This window comes from Papilio machaon, chromosome 12, assembly GCF_912999745.1.
Source record: "Papilio machaon chromosome 12, ilPapMach1.1, whole genome shotgun sequence".
NCBI lineage: Eukaryota > Metazoa > Arthropoda > Insecta > Lepidoptera > Papilionidae > Papilio > Papilio machaon.
Window position 1 is genome coordinate 5,338,327 of NC_059997.1, and position 18,109 is coordinate 5,356,435.

An 18,109-nucleotide genomic window follows, 5' to 3' on the forward strand; every position below is an offset into this window, starting at 1 on the left:
ATATGTTATTCAATACTACTGCCGACTGATACAAGACGAAGTTAAACTATTAAAAAGCGGTACTATGTGCTCTATACTTCGAATATTCAACATGAATGAATCTTTTGCACTCCGCCCTAATGGCTCTAATCTATGACAAAACATCAAGACAGGGGTACACAACCTAAACTTGTTTTGCCCAATTTTGATAATATATTTTTGATCTTTCACATAACACATTAAAAATAATTATAATTAATCCAAAAACCGAATACAATTTTTTCCTCTACACATGTATATATTTTACAAAACAAGATTTGATTCCGTACCCCTGAAATGGAATAATGCAAAACGACAATAGTACTTTAGTAAATCTAACATAGAATTGGAATCCAGAATCCTATATAATGTAGCATTTTCATAGACATAATACTGACGATTTACTTGAATTAACTAAATTCTATTGTAAAGATGAGGACGTGTGTGTATCAAAGAATCATAATAAATAATATACCTCGAAAACATCATGATTTGGGCCTTTATAACGGTCAAATAGATAGAAATTAATCGTTATAAAGTCTCAGTAACGGATTCGTCGTAGGCACCCTGTTGACCTAAAATATTTACTTACATATAAATGCGATAGATGTGATCTGTAACCGTAACCAAGATGGCCCCGACACTGTGACACTGCGCATTGTGAAACTGATCTCTTGTGAATTCCATGTCCCTCGATCTCGATGTAAAAAAGTGAAAAATTAACTAAAGGTATAAATTGCCAGTCCATTTATATATAACACGGTGAGTAAAACGTTTCTAAAACACTACCGGTATAATTTGGCGGCAAACGGGGGCCTCGTTGCTATATTATACATATTCAACGTCACGATTAGAAAAAAGGCATCAAATTATGCTGATTGTTACAATAACGAGGACGCGATAGCACCTGAACCGATTCGCTGATCCGAGCGCGAGATGCATTCCGCAGAGGGAATGATCGCACTCGTGACACGCTCCCAGACATTACGTAAATTGATACTTTACCCTTCTGTCGACGGTCTATCATCATTTTGTTAGTAAAAATATATATAAATATTGAGATTTTATTCTGCGAATAAATATTTCATAACGTTCGAAAAGTGGCTTCAAGATGTCACGAAGGGAAGACGCACGCGACAAACGCTCTACGAAGGAATTACATAAAAAAAGTTCAGATGTAACAATATGAAGTAGAGGCATTGATTGCTTAAAAATTAATAAAGTTAACTACAGCATATTCCGACTGCTCCTACTGCGACCGCAATACGAGCATTTTTTCAATAAATTAGAAATAAATTTAAGTGTATGTATCGTAATAGAGTAGAGCGTTCGTCGAAGTTCCAAATCGATCCAAATCCGTTAGCAGAGTCCGTGCAGGCGGCGAGCGGTGGGCGCGGGGCGCGCGGCGGCCAGCAGACGCAGCAGCGGGCGGCCGCACATCGCCACCAGCCCGCCGCCCGCCCAGCGCGCCGCCGCCGCCTCCTCCACCTCCGCGATGCGGTTCAGCGAGCGCGACTCGCGCAGTCTGCTCTCCTTGCGCGCTGCACGTCTGCGCCGCCCGCCGGTGGAGCCGCCGCGCGCGTCGCCCGCCGAGCCCCCGCCGGCGCCGCTAGAGCCGCCGGGTGCGCCGCCGGCGGGATGTGCGGGATGCGCGGGCTGCCGTGCGCCGCCCGCGCCCGCCGCGCCACCGCGCTCCTGGCTGTCGCTGGAGTCGTCGTGCGAGTCGCGACGGGCGCGCTCGTGCGGCGCCTCGGTCTGTTCTGCGGCGCGCTTCTTCTTCTCGGAGTCGTCGTCGGAGAGGTCCGAGGAGGAGCAGGAGCCGGCGCGCGGGCGACGACGGCGGCAGTCGAGACGCTGACGCCGTGCGGGCGGTGGTGCCGGTGGCGGTACACGCGCGGGCGCCGGCGTGCCGTCTGTGGCGCTCGCGCGACGCGTCTCCGATACGCACACAGTTGCGCCGTCGTCCAAGTTCACCTGTGTAAATTTCTTCATTAAATTTCTTTAAATTACGGAGTAGGATTACATTGAAAGGTCCATATTTAGTTTTGTTTTATGTTAGTAAGGGTAAGAAATCAACGTTTTGAACATTGCAATGACTAACAATAACTTGTTGTCGGGAATGAAAATTTATACAACAGTGATCACCTAACAAAAAGCGAAAGCCGAAAAAATAGTAATTATGTTTTTTTTTTAAATAGACTCTAGATCTCTTTCTTGATTAATCCAAGCTTAAATTAAGCAAAATTGTTAAACAAACTTCTGTAAATGGTCAGAAATCAATAATAAAATATGTGGAGGTTAAAATCATTTTATTATCAATTTTTACCATGTGTCAGTTCACAAAGTAATAAAATATATTGTTGAAAGACTATTAATTATTATATTAAAAACTAAAAAATTCACAATAACACATTACTTTGTCTATTTTTTACATAACAATAGAGTCCAAATCCAAATAGATTTTTATTTATACATATTTTTTTATCACACAAATCTAAGGTGAAATAAATTATAGTAATTCTTCAGTACGTTATTGCAACATTCACTTTACAAAATATATGACTTTCTTAATATTGGAAAGTATTTATTAAAATTCAATTCCTTACAAGTCTTTCTTTCCATGTAATCTTTAGTCTATGGCACATCAGTTTTCAAATAAAAAAAATCATATTCCTTTTTATTTTAATGTAAATTTAACTTGAATTCTTTCTTATAGAAGAATCAAGATAAATACATTATTAAATATTCCATTCTAATACTAAACATTCATAAAATACGATATAATAAAAATAAAGTTAATATAATCCTAACATATGTACTTCTAATAATACATTACTTACAAATAGGTCACATTGTAGAATACGAAACGTATAAGCGATTAATTCATAACGGTTAACTTTAATAATAGTCAAAAATAATTATTTTTGGTGTCTATGTCGTTTACAAATACATAGAGTAGCACCAACATCAAATTTCATGTCTCATAATAGTTATTTGATCAGTCCCAAAGTGTATTTCTTTCACTTAAATCAACACTAAGTTTCTCATTAACCAGATCAGAACAGTTAAACACACAACAACAAATAAAGGTAACAATAGTGCAGAAGCAATAATTATACATAATAGTAGTACACAAATACACTTTTCAATTAGTAAACTTGTGCAAGATAACAACAATTACACAATCAAATGAGACCTGACGTCACAACAAATAAGTACAGTCGGGGTAAAAATTGGTTCGTCACTTTATAAGCGACATGCATTTGTGTAGGTTATTTGGAAAATAAAGATAGTGTCCATACAAACTTTATAACGCACTGTACGTAGACTAAAATGGGGGATGTAAAGTCAGTGGGGGTCTCATGTTGTTGTGAACTTTTACTTGTCACCTTAATGTTAGCGAAACTTTTACTCCCTAGAGATAAGGAATTGCGTGTTTCATACACGGTTACAAAGCACAGTCAACACTTCATTGGTAGATATATAGTTTAAGTAGCAGCAGTAAGCATGTTGTTAGACCGAGACGTTGTGTTCGCTGATACTGGAAGCGGAAAACATATAAATAAACATAACAGACATTAGTGTAATCTTTTTTTTACCGTTATTTATTTATTCTGTTCAAAATGTACTTCATCTTTTCTGGATTTCAGATTGTCATACAAAGTACTTTAAAGGAAGCGTACTTATATTATAATCTAAATAAAAGCCTAAATATTGTAAATATCTAAACATCACTATACTTAGATATAATTAGACTAATACTAATTTTCTTCGGAACTGTAAATCCGTGTAATTGGCATTTTATATTATTAAAACAAAATTGGACAACTTATAAGATGACAGACATACCTTGGTAAGGTTGTCTGCGAGTTGCGCGGGACGTGCGAGGTGCAGGCGCCCCTCGGAGCGACTGCCGCGTCGCACCTCCGCCGCGCGCCCCGCCCCCGCCCCCGCCCCCGCACCCACCGCGCCCGCCTCCTCGTCGTCCTCCTCCTCGCGCACGATGCTGCACTTGCGGGAACGCTGCAACAATCATAGTATTACTGCAATACTGCATGTTCCATCACACTCACGATGCAACAAAACTTGATATACCACACATGCTGAATTATATTGTTTAATGCTATTCTAGGTGGGTCCTAAATTTAATTCTTCAACTGCAAAATAATATAAAACCAAATAAAGTGTCAAAGATTAAGTATCAGTTCTGACTATATAAATGTGTTGTTAGCACTGGACATATTATATTAGTAGTGTAGTTACCGGCGGCGCATCTTGCGGTGTGCGCGGTGCTGCGTGGTGCGGCGGCGGCACCAGCAGCGAGCGACCACGCGAGGTCCCCAGCGGCACGCCCAGCGCCTCCGGCCGCCGCGCCGCGCGCGCAGCTTGCCTGACAACCAAAGCTTTACTAAAATTTCGTAACAAAAACTGGAGATGAAAGCGAATATTAACAAGAATGTAAACGATTATTTACTTATTAATCAAAAGCTTTTCATTTCTAAGCTCGAAAGTATTCAATTCATTACCTTTTAGCTCGCAGTTTTCTTTCCGCTAGTAGATAGTAAGTGGCGGTTATGTGATTATAATCATTCTTTTCTAAAGACTCCAATATATGTTCTTTTGTTGCGATAGAACCGTTAACCATCCTCTGTAAAATAGCTGTACGGTCTTCTTCAGATAGCTGTTCCTTTGTAACAAGGGGAGCATCAAAATCTTCCACAGCCATGCCCTCCCCGGCGGTCACCCACGGATCTGTTGCTATCTCAGACAGAGTAGCCCGCTTCTCCGGTTCCCTGACTAGCATTCTTCCTATTAACCTTAAACCAAATATCGAAGGTTAAGGGTATCTGTCGTACTAATAAATTTGGTATTAATTAAATGTTTATGATATACCTTTTACAAGAGTTTGATATATGTGGTGGTATAGTATATTTACAATCCATGATCATTGTAAGTGTTTCACTATCGTTTGCTTCTTGAAATGGTGCTTGACCACAAACTAACATGTACAAAATTACACCTAGAGACCAAACGTCAACCGCGGGGGCATCATACGAGTCACCTAATAAAATCTCAGGGGCCGAATACGCCAACGATCCACATGAAGTCTCTAACTTTTGTCCAGGACAATATTTGTTACTAAAACCAAAATCAGTCAACTTTACTACACCTAACTTTTCAAAGAACACCACATTTTCCGGTTTCAAATCACGATGCACAACATGTAATCTGCAAAATAATAATTATATTTATAATTTATCAAACAAATTAATAAAATTTTACAAGTTATATTTATTCAATAAATACCTATGACAATATGAGATTGCACGCACGATTTGGCGAAAATAATCACGAGCAAGAGATTCTGACAGACCTGAGTCATGTTTCATTATGTAATCATATAAATCTCCTCCATCACCTAACTCTAATATTAGGTATAGTTTAGTCTGTGTGTCAATTACTTCATACAATCTCACCACATTGGGGTGTTGTACTAATTTCATACAACGAACCTGTAAACAAAAATGTATGATCAAATTATAATTTAATACAATGTATTCTAGTTTTCTTTTTTATTACATAAAATAATGCTAGAGCTATAAACATCTTAAATAGATAAAATAAAATTTAAATAAAAGTAAAATTTTAAACACCTCACATTCATTTTATTAAACTGACTGTGCAGTAACAGAGATGCAGTCTATTTTTATTTAACCCCTCTTGTACCATAAAAGTATAAATAGTATAGAAAGGGGTCACAATACTAAATTGGACATATTGAGGGGATGAATACATATACCGGTAAAATATTACTGAGAAATAATTGTAGCAATAATGCATAAATGTATGGATGTAGAAGAAACAATTAGAAATCTACATCCCTGCCTATAGCACTCACTTTTAGCAGACAGGTTAGATGATAAAAATCAAATACTTTTTAATATAACATTTTATATCATTTCCTAAAGATTACAATATTTTTCATAGGTATTTGGCAGATGTGCAGTCTTATTAGATTTTTCTTACTAGATCCTTTTTAGATACTCCTAGAAGTGTATAGTTAGAGCCACTTTTAAATGTTATAAAATATTTGTCAATGCATTATATTAGTATCCAATATAACAAAGGACAACTTATTGGTTAATTTATAATAAAAAAAAATAATAGAACCTTATTTCTAAATTTTTTTGCTAAAAATTTGATGGTACTTAAAGTATGGTACAATGTGTTAAAATAATAAAAGAAGTATTCTATTCACCTCTTGAAATAAATGGGATTTTGAGACTTCATCTAATTTACTTTTGTCAATCACTTTTACAGCAACTTTTTCACCAGTGAAAACATGTCTTGCTAATTTCACAACAGCAAAATGTCCAGAACCCAGAGTATCAAGCAAATCGTACAAGCCAGCTATTTTCGTGTCGTAAGCACCAGCGCCTGTGGCCACTGCAGCCCCAACTCCAGATCCACAGTTATTCATTTTCACTCTAAAACTGAACACTAAGCATCTATCAACATTTACAACATTCGTCATGCTTAACAAATTTAATAACAAGAGAATCGGTAAACCCTTGTACAAAAATAACTTTGAGGAAGTTTCTAAATACTATTCATTAGGTAAATATAGATGTTCACAAGAAGGAGTGCCAATGGCCTGTATGACAAAAAATATATGTTTGACAACACTTTGATTAAGCTATTATAAAAATTAAAATAAAGATTAACTAAATAAATGTAAAAAACTTACGTGGAAACAATTTATAAATTAAAACTGACTAGATACCCAGCACTGTAACAAAATGTTGTTAACACAAGAAGATGCATAGGAGACACTACCGTACAACTAAGTCACTTAAAATAAATAACAGTAAATATCGAAAATAGACTGATAACATTGCATTATTTTAGTTAGAAAATTGGAATTATCGAACGAAAAATAGATGTCCCGAGAGCCTCAATTTCGCCATTTCTCAAATTCGGTTCAGAAATGTGAACAGTTGATTTCTAAAACAAAATTACACATAACCTATTTGATTGTACCCTTATTAAATAGCTATTACAAATATTAGAAAGGAATTTTTAATTATAAATTATTGTTTTAAAATATTTATATTTACAAGAAAGTTAAGAAAAAGACTTAAATTAATTTCTACTAATTTCCAAACGAAAAGTGTCAAATTTTGAGGAATTCAAGCTCTTCTAGATCAGATTTTTGTATTTTTTAATAAACAAATGAAAAGAGTAAGAGATTAATTGTTAAACCTAAAAGTTAGTTTCTGCCTACCCCTGTGGATTACGGGCGTGATTTTTGTTGTTATTGTATTCAAAATGAAAGAAAAAATAAACAGAATATCGAAATTGAAATGAAATTTCCAAACTGACTGAAATGTCATTCTAAATTGAGCGAAAAAAATAGCCGTTTTCCCAGCGTCAAAAACGGTCGTCGTTGCAACCTGTTTATTATCAGCGGTTAAGTATCTACTATATGTAGCAGTATGTAGTTTAGATATAATTCATCATTAATTGTATTTTTAGAGAATGGTCAATCGATTATCGATTGTAAATCGTTGGTAAACTGTTTACTATAAATTCTATAATTAAGTACGGTTTAGAATGAATGTAAAACGACTACGGTATTTGGCGCAACAATTTTCATGATAGTCAAATCAATCTATTCTCGACTTTATTTTTAGGATTTAAAATAAAATCACGTACTTCGGACATAGGTTTGTGCAACGTACAACAACGTAGGTTGGTTTGATTTTGGCTCAAGACATAAAACGGTGCCTTGGTCACGTCCCGGGAGACCACAGAACACATTTAATATACTCCTAGCGGAGACAAAACGGTCTTTGGAAACGGTTACTCGTCGCAACGCCCCCCGCTGCTCGCTGCTCGCTGCGGCTGAAAATGATTTTATCGATCTAGTCGTAGTTTTATTAAAGACATTCACTTAATTTTAAATAGGATTGGCAAGTTTGTACATATTCCATTTTCTGTTTTTAACTAAATTTTTAGGTGAATCTTTTATTTGTAATTTTTGCAATAGTAATATCGGTATAGTTAGTAATGATATTAGCTGAAACTTTGTTGTTTTCTTTGTCATTGGTCGATTGTGGTGCTATTTTGTTTTTGTTAGTTTATTTTATCATCACATTATCAGATTTAGAATGTGACTATCTAAATGCACAAGAATGTTGTGACAAGCTTAATTATTGGCTGTTGCCAAAATACATAGGGCATTCTTTCCTTACATTTTTGCTTTTGTTACATGGACAAGTAATTTTATTTTTGTTAAATTTGCCAATGTTTATTTGGCTATCTTTCGAATATTTTACAATACCGCAAGGAAATCTTGGGGCTTATGATCCTGCGGAAATTCACAACCGTGGCCAATTAAAAAAACATATGAGAGATGTTATGATTTATATTGGGTACTATTTGATTTTTTTCTTTATCTATCTTTATTGTTTTATATTGGCTCTACTAAAAGGCGATCCAATTAGGCGTGGAAGTGAAGATTTAATTGTAACAGAAATTTAAAGTAAAATAAAATAAAGTAAAATGTATTCAGTATCAGCTGAAAACTCTGTTAACACAGTGTACATTGGAATTGATGAACTGTGTTTTGATAAAGACGAAATAGACAGCAAAGACAGTTGTGCTAAATTAGAATTGAAAGATAACATTACAGCTTATATTGAGAAGAGAGAATTGATTAGAAATACTGAACCTTTAGAATGCGACAGTGCTTTAATAGAAAAAGTTACATCTAACTACATTATTGTCAAGACGATAATAAGTAACCTATGTTGGCAAGATAAACTTGTATGTAAGCTTGTAAATAGTACTTGGAGTTCAGCAGTGCAGGCATTACAGAAGGAACATTTGTGTCCGGAAGACTTTGTTGTTGACCTTTGCAGCCCAGCAAAGGGTGGTGGAGGTAAAGGATGGATCAAACAGTCGGGTACATTCCGCACGGAGCCCCTAGTTATCTTTACATTTGCGAATACAGCTGGTATGTTTTTCTGCTGCAAATGCAAGGTATTTTCCCCTAGGCTATGTGAAGAACCTTGTCAAAAGGAGCATTGCTGTAAGTCCAATGAATTGTGTCTATTCATAGCTTATCTTTTGTTTGTCTTGGTTGGCAACAATTAATGCATGAGTTTAGTATATCTCAGAGTTCATACAGTTTATCAACATCTATATAACAAAATGTTTTTCTTTTCAGTGATAGATTTAATAAATCGTCAAGTTAATGCTCCGAAGAATTGCATGCTAACAGCGACAGCTAACTATTTAGTATACAGGCCTCTACCATTTACAAATACTTATGTACACTCAATAACTCATTATACGGACACCTGGAACAATCCATTCCTAGCTGGTGTATATATACCCAAGATACCTAATGTCGGAATAAAAATAATAAACATTAGATCACAAGATGGCTTAAAGGCAGAGTTTTATGATGTTGTTGAGAAGTTATCTCAAGATAATATAATAAAAGGTGTTGTAGTGTACGTCACTGACAAATACCTACTGAATTCAATTGATGATATTGTGTTTTTGCATTATCTTAAAGATGTGTAAGTATTGTAATCTGAATAACTTATTATATGTTAATATAAGCTGAACTGGCTACCTTTGGCTGCACTTTTTTTTTTCAATTAATTGTAGAAAGTGCTGTGTATGTTTCTTTCACTCTGTCAGTCTCTCGGCAATAAATATGTTTTTATCTTTTAACTTTTCTAAATTTGTATATTGTTTATATTAACGTAACATGGAGATTTTTTAAAACCATTGAGCTGGCACCCACTGTTAAGTGACCTCCAACAGTTATGAGTACTTTTCAATGTTTATTAAAATGTTGCAGGCAACCAAATGTACCATATGCACTTGGAGGCTGTCTTGTTGAAGATACAATGTCTGACAGCAAAGATATTGACAACATAATTGACAAATTAAATGAAAACGCTGATTTTATAAGTGAAAATTTACTTTCTATGTGTTTATTCACCGTACCAAAGAATATCACTGATAATGAATATAACTTTGAAATGTACTCCTTTGTCATCAATTCGTCTGAATGGAAAAAACCATTTATACAACAAGCCATAACAGAGGTGAGATGAGAGATCTTTTATATTGACTAAAGCTATGCCATAATTTTTCTATTTACTTTTTAAGAAAATTAGTCCATTCTGTATTGTTATATGCTCAAGTAAATGGTTAACAACTTTATCTTAGTCATTATCCTTTAGTACTTTCTATAAGTTTTCATTGACAAAACATTCAAACAAAAGTATATTGTTGTCAAATTCTCTGAAAAAGCCGAGTTAGTAATATTTTCTATGAATTTTTCGGGAGGAACCCAAAGAGATTCAAATATAATTCTACTTATAGAGTGTACATTATAAGCACTTTCCTTTTAAAATTATAAGAATTATCTCACATAATCATCAGAGCTCTATAAGTAGAGTTTTTTGATAATATAGTTTGTAATGTCTTGTGTGTTAAATGTATTTTTGGTAACTGAATGTTATTATTAAAAATAATTATTTTTTTTCATTGCAGTTTTCTAATAAAGTACCCCGGTTCGAGCACAGCATCGCATTAAAACTGTCATGTGTTGGTCGCGATCAGAAGCACGTTATTGAGCAGGATTGCTTTCGTGATGCTTTCCCGGATACACCAATAGCCGGTTGCTATGGTAACGGTGAACTGGGCATCAATCATCCAACCAGAGTTAAAGCGGAGCCATCCTCTCCTGCTGCCAAGAGACATAAAGATCACTCGGAACCTCATCATGGACTCATGTATTCATATTCAACAGTTTTTGTTTATATCGGTTGGGGTAAAATGACCTCACCCAAAGGACCTCTACGTACTTCTACAGTTTAACCACCAGTTTTGTTGAATCTTTTTCAAACAATTGAACCAAATAGTGTATTCACCAGACTCCATGTGAATGCACCATTATATGTAAGTTGTACTAAAATTTAAAAAGATAGCTCCAGCAATGGTACCGATATGTCCATGTGAATGGACCTTTAGATTAAGTGCATTTTAAATGTAAACCAGGATTAAATGCGGTGAACTCTGAGACCTACAAAAGTTTCAATTCCTTTTAAAATTAAAAAATACTCATAGTTCTACACATTTGTAATTATAGTTGTCTTTAAAAGTTAGTAAAGAATGTAATCCATCTATTTAATTATTTAAAATGGAGTGTCTTTATATAATACCGAAAAAAAAATTGCGAATATGAAGCTATATGATGTCGTTTTCGTTATTCCAGACTATGTTCTATATCTATGCCAAAATTCAGCGAGATCCATGCAATCGTTCTGGAGATACCTTGTAACAATCATCCATCCATCTATCTAAAAATTCGCATTTATAATATTAATAAGATTTGCTTACTAAAATCCAAAAAAAATTATTACGCTACATGCGTTACAATGCCAAATTCAATAGTTATGTCAAACTGTAAAATCTGTAATATTAATTTACGTCGGTCTATCAGAGTTCACCATACGTAACATAAATGTAGAATTAAATATATGTATACTATATGTAGTTCTTTTATTAACTTATGTATTTATGAATCTTTTGTATAAATATTTGATGTGAAATATATCTCAGACTTCATCAGAAAGTTGTTGTTTAATTTCTTAGTACATACAGTCGAACCGGGATGAGCGAGTCATTGTTCGGTCTACGGACGACGTACGCGAGAAATTCGGATTAGAGAAAACTCGCCATAAGAGAGGAAAAGGTTCCTTTGACTCTCACTTATCCAGGGTTCGACTATAATAGCACAGTATTTGGTATTGTCTTTTGTAATTCTCAAACATATGCTTCCGAGTGTACTTGATTAAAATGTGAAATGCCTATGTCTATTAAGCTGTGCAAAAACCGAGACTTGATAACCATTACAAATCATTAAAAATGCGCGTGCAGTTCTATCCATATAAAACTTTATAAATTACATATCGTGAAGTGAAAGTTCTGAAAAAAAAACGAGAGAGAGTATCTCAAAAGCCGATACAACACAAGATTTGCATAAAATTCTGTTGATTTAATATTCGCAATGCCATTGTTTGTTAAATACCTGATATGCACATTAGCAACGCGCATGCATTTTAACAATATCGCTACTTTACGGTCATTATGTAGTAGACAGTAACACACAACCAATAGCTTCATTTATCCGTTATATTCAATTCAAAATAGTCAAAGGGTTATCGGGCCGAATTAAATTCGCCATAAAAAATTATGCGTAGTAACAGTGTATTATAAATAAAGTCATCTAGTGTCGTTTTTCTCGTGCAGTTGAAATTGTCGTGAAGCTAAACTGGTGCAGACAACGGTTTTTTCAAACAATAACGGCCGTGCTGCAGATTCACTGGGAAACTGTTAATTCATTTTTACGGATCATTTGTTACGGGATCGCGTGCGCGTTAAGTGTAACGCGAGATTTACGTTTTATAATTGCGATGTGAGAATGATTTAAACAATATAATTTAGAATCATTAATCACTTCTTTTGTCATACGGTTTGAGACTATTTCATTACTTTAAGGTGCCAAAAAAGACAAATGATTGTTCTATGAATATTTCATCTTATATTACAACATCTTTTTGTTTAAATCATTAAAATAGTTTTTGGAAATAATACTTACTCCTATTTTAAAAATCGATGCTGCCGTCGACATAATTTGACCTACTAACAATTTGCTACCCACTTTACAGCAGGGGTTTTTATTTAAAAATAATCAGCGTATATTGCTTGACTAACCTTTATGATGGAACTAAATTATATGTGTAAATGGATACACCTAATATTAGTGGATGTAGTTTTAGTGCCGTGAAACATAAAGAAGTTATTTATGACGTCGTTTCAGTGTAATATACAACATTGTCTTACTAAGAAATAGAACTGTAGGTTTACTGGTACGAAGGAGTGCCCGTAAACAAAAATAAAGATACCCGACAATACATCTGTAAAAACAAACCACAATAAATCGACTTTTTTTTTTACAAATTTTACTTATTTGGCAAATTATTTTGCATACTTTGACGCTTTTTACCCCAGAACTCAACATTGTCTCATCATGTGTGCAGTCATTATGAGACAATGTGATTACGATAAAACAACAATATGTGTGTTAATACAACTGCAATCAGTTAAACGCCAAAAGTTACATATTTACTAGCTGTCGCCCGCGACTCCGTCCGCGCGCAGTTAAAAAAAATGAAAAGTAGATGTTGGCCGATTCTCAGACCTACTGAATATGCTCACAAAATTTCATGAGAATCGGTCAAGCCGTTTCGGAGGAGTACGGTGACGAAAACTGTGACACGAGAATTTTATATATTAGATTATGTTTGACGAATATCTTGAAAAAACTTTTTTAGCATATTTTATTGTTATACCAGTCTCATTGGTCTATTTACATCGTCTTTTTAGCATAAAAATATTGAAATAAATGGAACGGATTAAAATTATAACTTATTCGTCACATGGATTACCGAATTTCGATACAGTTATGTGGTATTTGTATATTTACATGTCGGACTGGTGTTAACAAGTTGTGTAACACGTCTAGATAAAATGTGTGAAATAACCGTCCGATTCTGACTATACCTTTAAGATAGAGAAAAACATCTATATAAATCCTAATAAAACATGTTCGTATAGCGTCTCATTTTCTTCACTATCGTCATGTAATATTAGGTTAAACTTTACTAAGGAATCTAGTATTTTTATTAAGAATTCCTGTGTAGAATAGAAACATATCTCGGTAACCGGTCACCTTGATATAAATTCTTCTGTTTTATGTTAGAAATGTAAACATACTAGGACCTTTTAATATCTTTATTTAAATTATCGTAAAATGGTACTAAAAACAAGTTAAGTCATCGTTTAACCTTATAATACGAATAAAAGCAAGTTTAATTATAACCTATTAAATATATTTATTAGGTCCTTACATATGAAATTGGCGTTTTTCGTACTGGCCACTTTAATCACGAATTTCTCCTCTTTGGTAAGGAATTCCAAATTCAAAATTGGACAGCTATAGACTCATGTAATTGTGGTTCGATGACCGTCATTCATTTGTTTTTTTTCTTCTGTTTTTTTCTGTTTGCGTCACTCATTTTACAAAATGGAAAACTTAAAATATCGCATTATTTACGAGTACGAGTTCCGCCGTGGCACTAGTGCTGCGGAAACGACTCGAAGGGTGAATGATGTGTATGGCGGTCGTGTTGCAAAAGAAAACACAGTTCGTTTTTGGTTCCAACGTTTTCGTTCTGGAAATTTCGATCTGCAGAACAAGCCCCGTGGACGGCCTGAGACTCAAGTTGATAATGAAGAGTTGAAGGCTATTGTGGAAGCGGATCCATCGCAAACCACGTCCGAGTTAGCTACAGGCTGCGATGTTAGTGATAAAACTGTTTTAATTCACTTGAAGCAAATTGGGAAGATTAAAAAGCTTGAAAGGTGGGTACCTCACGAATTGACTGAAGCAAACCGGCAAACGCGCGTCGACTGTTGCGTTACATTACTAAACCGGCACAATAATGAAGGTATTTTAAACCGAATCATTACCTGTGATGAAAAACGGTTCTTTACGATAATCGGAAGCGCTCAGCGCAATGGTTGGATCCTGGCCAGCCAGCCAAATCCTGCCCCAAGCGAAAATTAACCCCAAAAAAGTTACTTGTAAATGTTTGGTGGACTAGTGCCGGTATTGTTCATTACAGTTTTCTCAAATCTGACCAGATGATTACGGCTGATGTCTATTGTCAGCAATTGCAAACCATGATGGAAAAGCTAGCAGCTAAACAACCTAGGCTGGTCAATCGCTCCACGCCACTGCTGCTTCACGACAACGCTAGACCACACACTGCGCAACAGACGGCTACTAAATTAGAAGAGCTTCAATTGGAAAGTCTAAGACATCCTCCGTACTCCCCGGACCTTGTTCCAACAGATTACCATTTTTTTCGAAATTTGGATAACTTCTTGCAAGGGAAAAAATTCAACTCCGATGGAGCAGTCCAAATCGCCTTCAAAGATTTTATTGATTCCCGTCCGACTGGTTTTTTTAGTAAAGGGATCAATGAACTACCTATGAGATGGCAAAAGTGCATAGAAAATAATGGTTCATACTTTGATTAATTAAATATATTATATTAAAAAATATTCGACTTTTTGTTCCTCCCATACAAAACGCCAATTTCATATGTAAGGACCTAATATTTATTTTAAACCTTAGCTACGTAGGGTACCTACACATTTTGTTCTGCGATTCCTACTTTTCAATGTTTCGAGTGGTTGCAATGTGAGTTTGTGAGAGTCGACCCCTGGCTGTCCAGTGAGCTAGTGGTTACTGGACAGTTCGCCAGTGTGCCGTGAGATGGTCCCGCGATCAGACGTTCTGTCAATCTTTACATATTTCCCGCCAACGAATGCGCACGCCGTAGAAAGTCGCGCGAAACGTCGAAAGTTTTGTTTTTTATTTCAATAAAATATTTCGTTTTTAATCTGTGGTGAGGTAATAAAATATTTATTTGATTTGTATGTATTAAGTATAATATATTTTTTTATTATATAAAGCGTTTAGTTCAATTTTTTACTTAAAAAAGTTTCAAATTAATCTTGTTATATACGCAATTTTTTACAACCATTATATGATCAGTTTTTGTTATAAGACACGTTTTATAAAGAGTGCTATTCTAATATATAACATTTTTGATTTTACCCCAAAAAACCTATAATAATTGCACAATAAGAAAAAGAGTAACAGAAATAATTTATTTAGTAACATTACAATCGTGTTTTTTACTCGAGAACAATTTTTTGTAAGGATGTCCCCAATCTAATTTTTTGTTATACATTTCAAAATAAAGCTCATGTACGTGCTAGTTCTGAAAAACAACTCCTCATGGTACAGACCAAGTCTTGCCTTATTTTTATCCTTGTTTTACTTATTTTATCGCTTTGCTATTTTTATCGCCACTGATCAATCCAAAATAAACCCACGCCTTAGATACATTTGAAGTGAGACGTAAAGTTAATTTTTTATTCCAGTTGAAATGATTGTAATTTTTTTATGATACATTTATATCTGGATTAATTTAATTTAATAATTTCTATTCAACATTATTAAAGTAATAAAATTTAAGTTATTTTTTTTCTTGGTTACTTAATTGTGTTTATGAACTTTTTTTTGGGAAATCATTTTTTTAATAGTACTGTTTAGATTTTTTTTTATATAAATATATCTTTTCCTCAACACTTACATACTACGTATTAGTCATTTAAATAAGATCTTCAGATAGTTATAAGTACAGTGTTAATTGAATAAGGTCACCTCATTAGAGTTTTTCTTGGAAAGAAAATATTACGATGTCAGTGATGAACTCATGTTTTATCTCTGGCTATGAAATAATTTGTTTTATTTTTTTGGAAGACTGAAATAATAGTTTTGTGAATAAAAGATTCTTTTAACTACAAGGATTTAAAATTTCAATAGCTGAGCTGGGTTCTGCAAGGTTATTCACATCTCTGTGATAAGACACGATTGTATTAACTTTATTTTTTTTTAAACTCTCACGTTAATTTACTCCAATAGGCGTGGACAACAATTGAATTTGTTATCCGCTTTTTACTAACTTTAACATTCTATGTAGAAGTACGATGAGTGCTAGTTTTTTTATCCGTTGTATAAATTTAATTTACAGTTCTATTTAAAACTAGCTGTCGCCCTCGAATCCTTCCGCGCGGAATTAAAAAATACTTAATAAGTAGTCTATGTGTTCTTCTAGACTATGTTCTACATATGTGCCAAATATCATCAAAATCCGTTCAGCCGTTCCGGAGATACCTTCAATCATCCATCCATCCATCAAACCAAACATTCGCATTTGTGATATTAGTAAGATTTTGAAATTGTGGAAATCTAAAATACATGTCTAAGCAGTGAAATTATTAAAAACTAGTAATATTATAATTTATAGATTGGCAAGGGTATTAACTGTTCCACTCATTTAAAAATATTATGTGGTAATATAGATAAATAAAAAGAAATAATAATCGACACAGTTTGAATGAAGTATATTATTAAATATGATTCTTTGGTATTTTAGTCATTTTCTGATATCTCTTCACTTTGAGTTAGAAACGCTTAAAAATCTCAAGTAAACATAAGTTAGTATTTGACAACTTAAACGGGACATTTTTACTGAAATTACCAGTATAACATATTTAAAAATTCCGTTAACATTCTCAATGTTGACGTTGTAACAATTTGTTATCGTTTTATTTATATTAGTTAAAAGTTAGTGTTATGTAACAGATTCTCTTTGATCATAACCTACGACTGACATCAAGCTTTTTGTATTACTGTATATACATTCTTATTTCTTAATGACTAGCTGTAGTGGCAAAATATAGTCGTACGTCTTTCACTTTCTCTTTTTATATCGCTGTCTAATTCCATTAAGTTCTGTTATTACAAGATTGAAAGATTTTCGGCTTGTGTCATGCTACATGATTCCGATATTAACTCACCGTTACATTTGAGTAAAATATTTTGCAGTTTCATGTAATCATTTGTTTCGATTATCGAAATTCTTGATCTTCTCTGTTAAGTAAAATAAAAAAGTATATTATAAAGATGAGAAGCAACTCTTTCTCCTTTCGTTATTGCCTTACAATATCTGTCTAATACTTCCTTCTTCCAAATAAATAACTAGCATTGAGAGCATCGGTGTTTAGTATATTCAGTTGTGAAAATATTAAAAGATAATTGAAAACGAATGAAACTTGGTTAGTCTAATGTGTTGTGTTTTTAACCTTCTAATATTTACATATAGTATATGTTAAATTCGATAGAAAATTTCATAAAAATAACTCATTTCTACGTATCAACAAAGAATAAGTACATGGTAGATAAATAAAGGATGTTGTAAGTTTTTGTTCCATAATTTCAATGAAAATAAAAACATGAGATGTTTGTTACTTAAAAAGGAAGTTTTTTAGACAATTCTTATATATTTTCTTTTGTTTTTTT

At 34.1% G+C, this 18,109-nt stretch overlaps 4 protein-coding genes across 6 annotated transcripts in view; 3 read left to right on the forward strand and 1 right to left on the reverse strand.

The window, feature by feature from the left end:
- LOC106719091 (SNF-related serine/threonine-protein kinase) lies at positions 1 to 6,991 on the reverse strand. Of its 2 annotated transcripts, none has more exons than XM_045680173.1 (8): positions 6,767 to 6,991; positions 6,278 to 6,512; positions 5,326 to 5,531; positions 4,912 to 5,247; positions 4,545 to 4,835; positions 4,282 to 4,408; positions 3,868 to 4,041; positions 1 to 1,992 (listed from the first exon to the last, which is right to left on the reverse strand). In XM_045680173.1, the coding sequence occupies exons 2-8, from the start codon at positions 6,497 to 6,499 to the stop codon at positions 1,378 to 1,380; spliced, it is 1,971 nt and encodes a 656-aa protein (XP_045536129.1). In that variant the 5' UTR covers positions 6,500 to 6,512; positions 6,767 to 6,991; the 3' UTR covers positions 1 to 1,377. The 2 variants fall into 2 exon arrangements, with proteins under 2 accessions (XP_045536129.1, XP_045536130.1); XM_045680174.1 differs by having other exon boundaries at positions 6,278 to 6,519.
- Positions 6,992 to 8,046: 1,055 nt separating this feature from the next.
- LOC106719110 (protein cornichon homolog 4) lies at positions 8,047 to 8,562 on the forward strand. The gene has a single exon (XM_014513365.2). The coding sequence runs from the start codon at positions 8,089 to 8,091 to the stop codon at positions 8,560 to 8,562; it is 474 nt and encodes a 157-aa protein (XP_014368851.1). The 5' UTR covers positions 8,047 to 8,088.
- Positions 8,502 to 11,283, forward strand: LOC106719109. The gene is made up of 4 exons (XM_014513363.2): positions 8,502 to 9,112; positions 9,251 to 9,608; positions 9,896 to 10,145; positions 10,597 to 11,283. Exons 1-4 carry the CDS (start codon positions 8,584 to 8,586, stop codon positions 10,921 to 10,923), a joined length of 1,464 nt encoding a protein of 487 aa, XP_014368849.1. The 5' UTR covers positions 8,502 to 8,583; the 3' UTR covers positions 10,924 to 11,283.
- A 4,111-nt stretch (positions 11,284 to 15,394) lies between these two features.
- Positions 15,395 to 18,109, forward strand: part of LOC106719092 (heparan sulfate 2-O-sulfotransferase pipe) — a 44,248-nt gene continuing 41,533 nt past the window's right edge. The window contains exon 1 of one of the 2 annotated variants that reach the window (XM_045680234.1): positions 15,395 to 15,589. The gene's annotated coding sequence lies outside the window, so the exon portion shown is untranslated. The remainder of the gene's footprint in view (positions 15,590 to 18,109) is intronic. The other variant, XM_045680235.1, reaches the window with a different exon arrangement.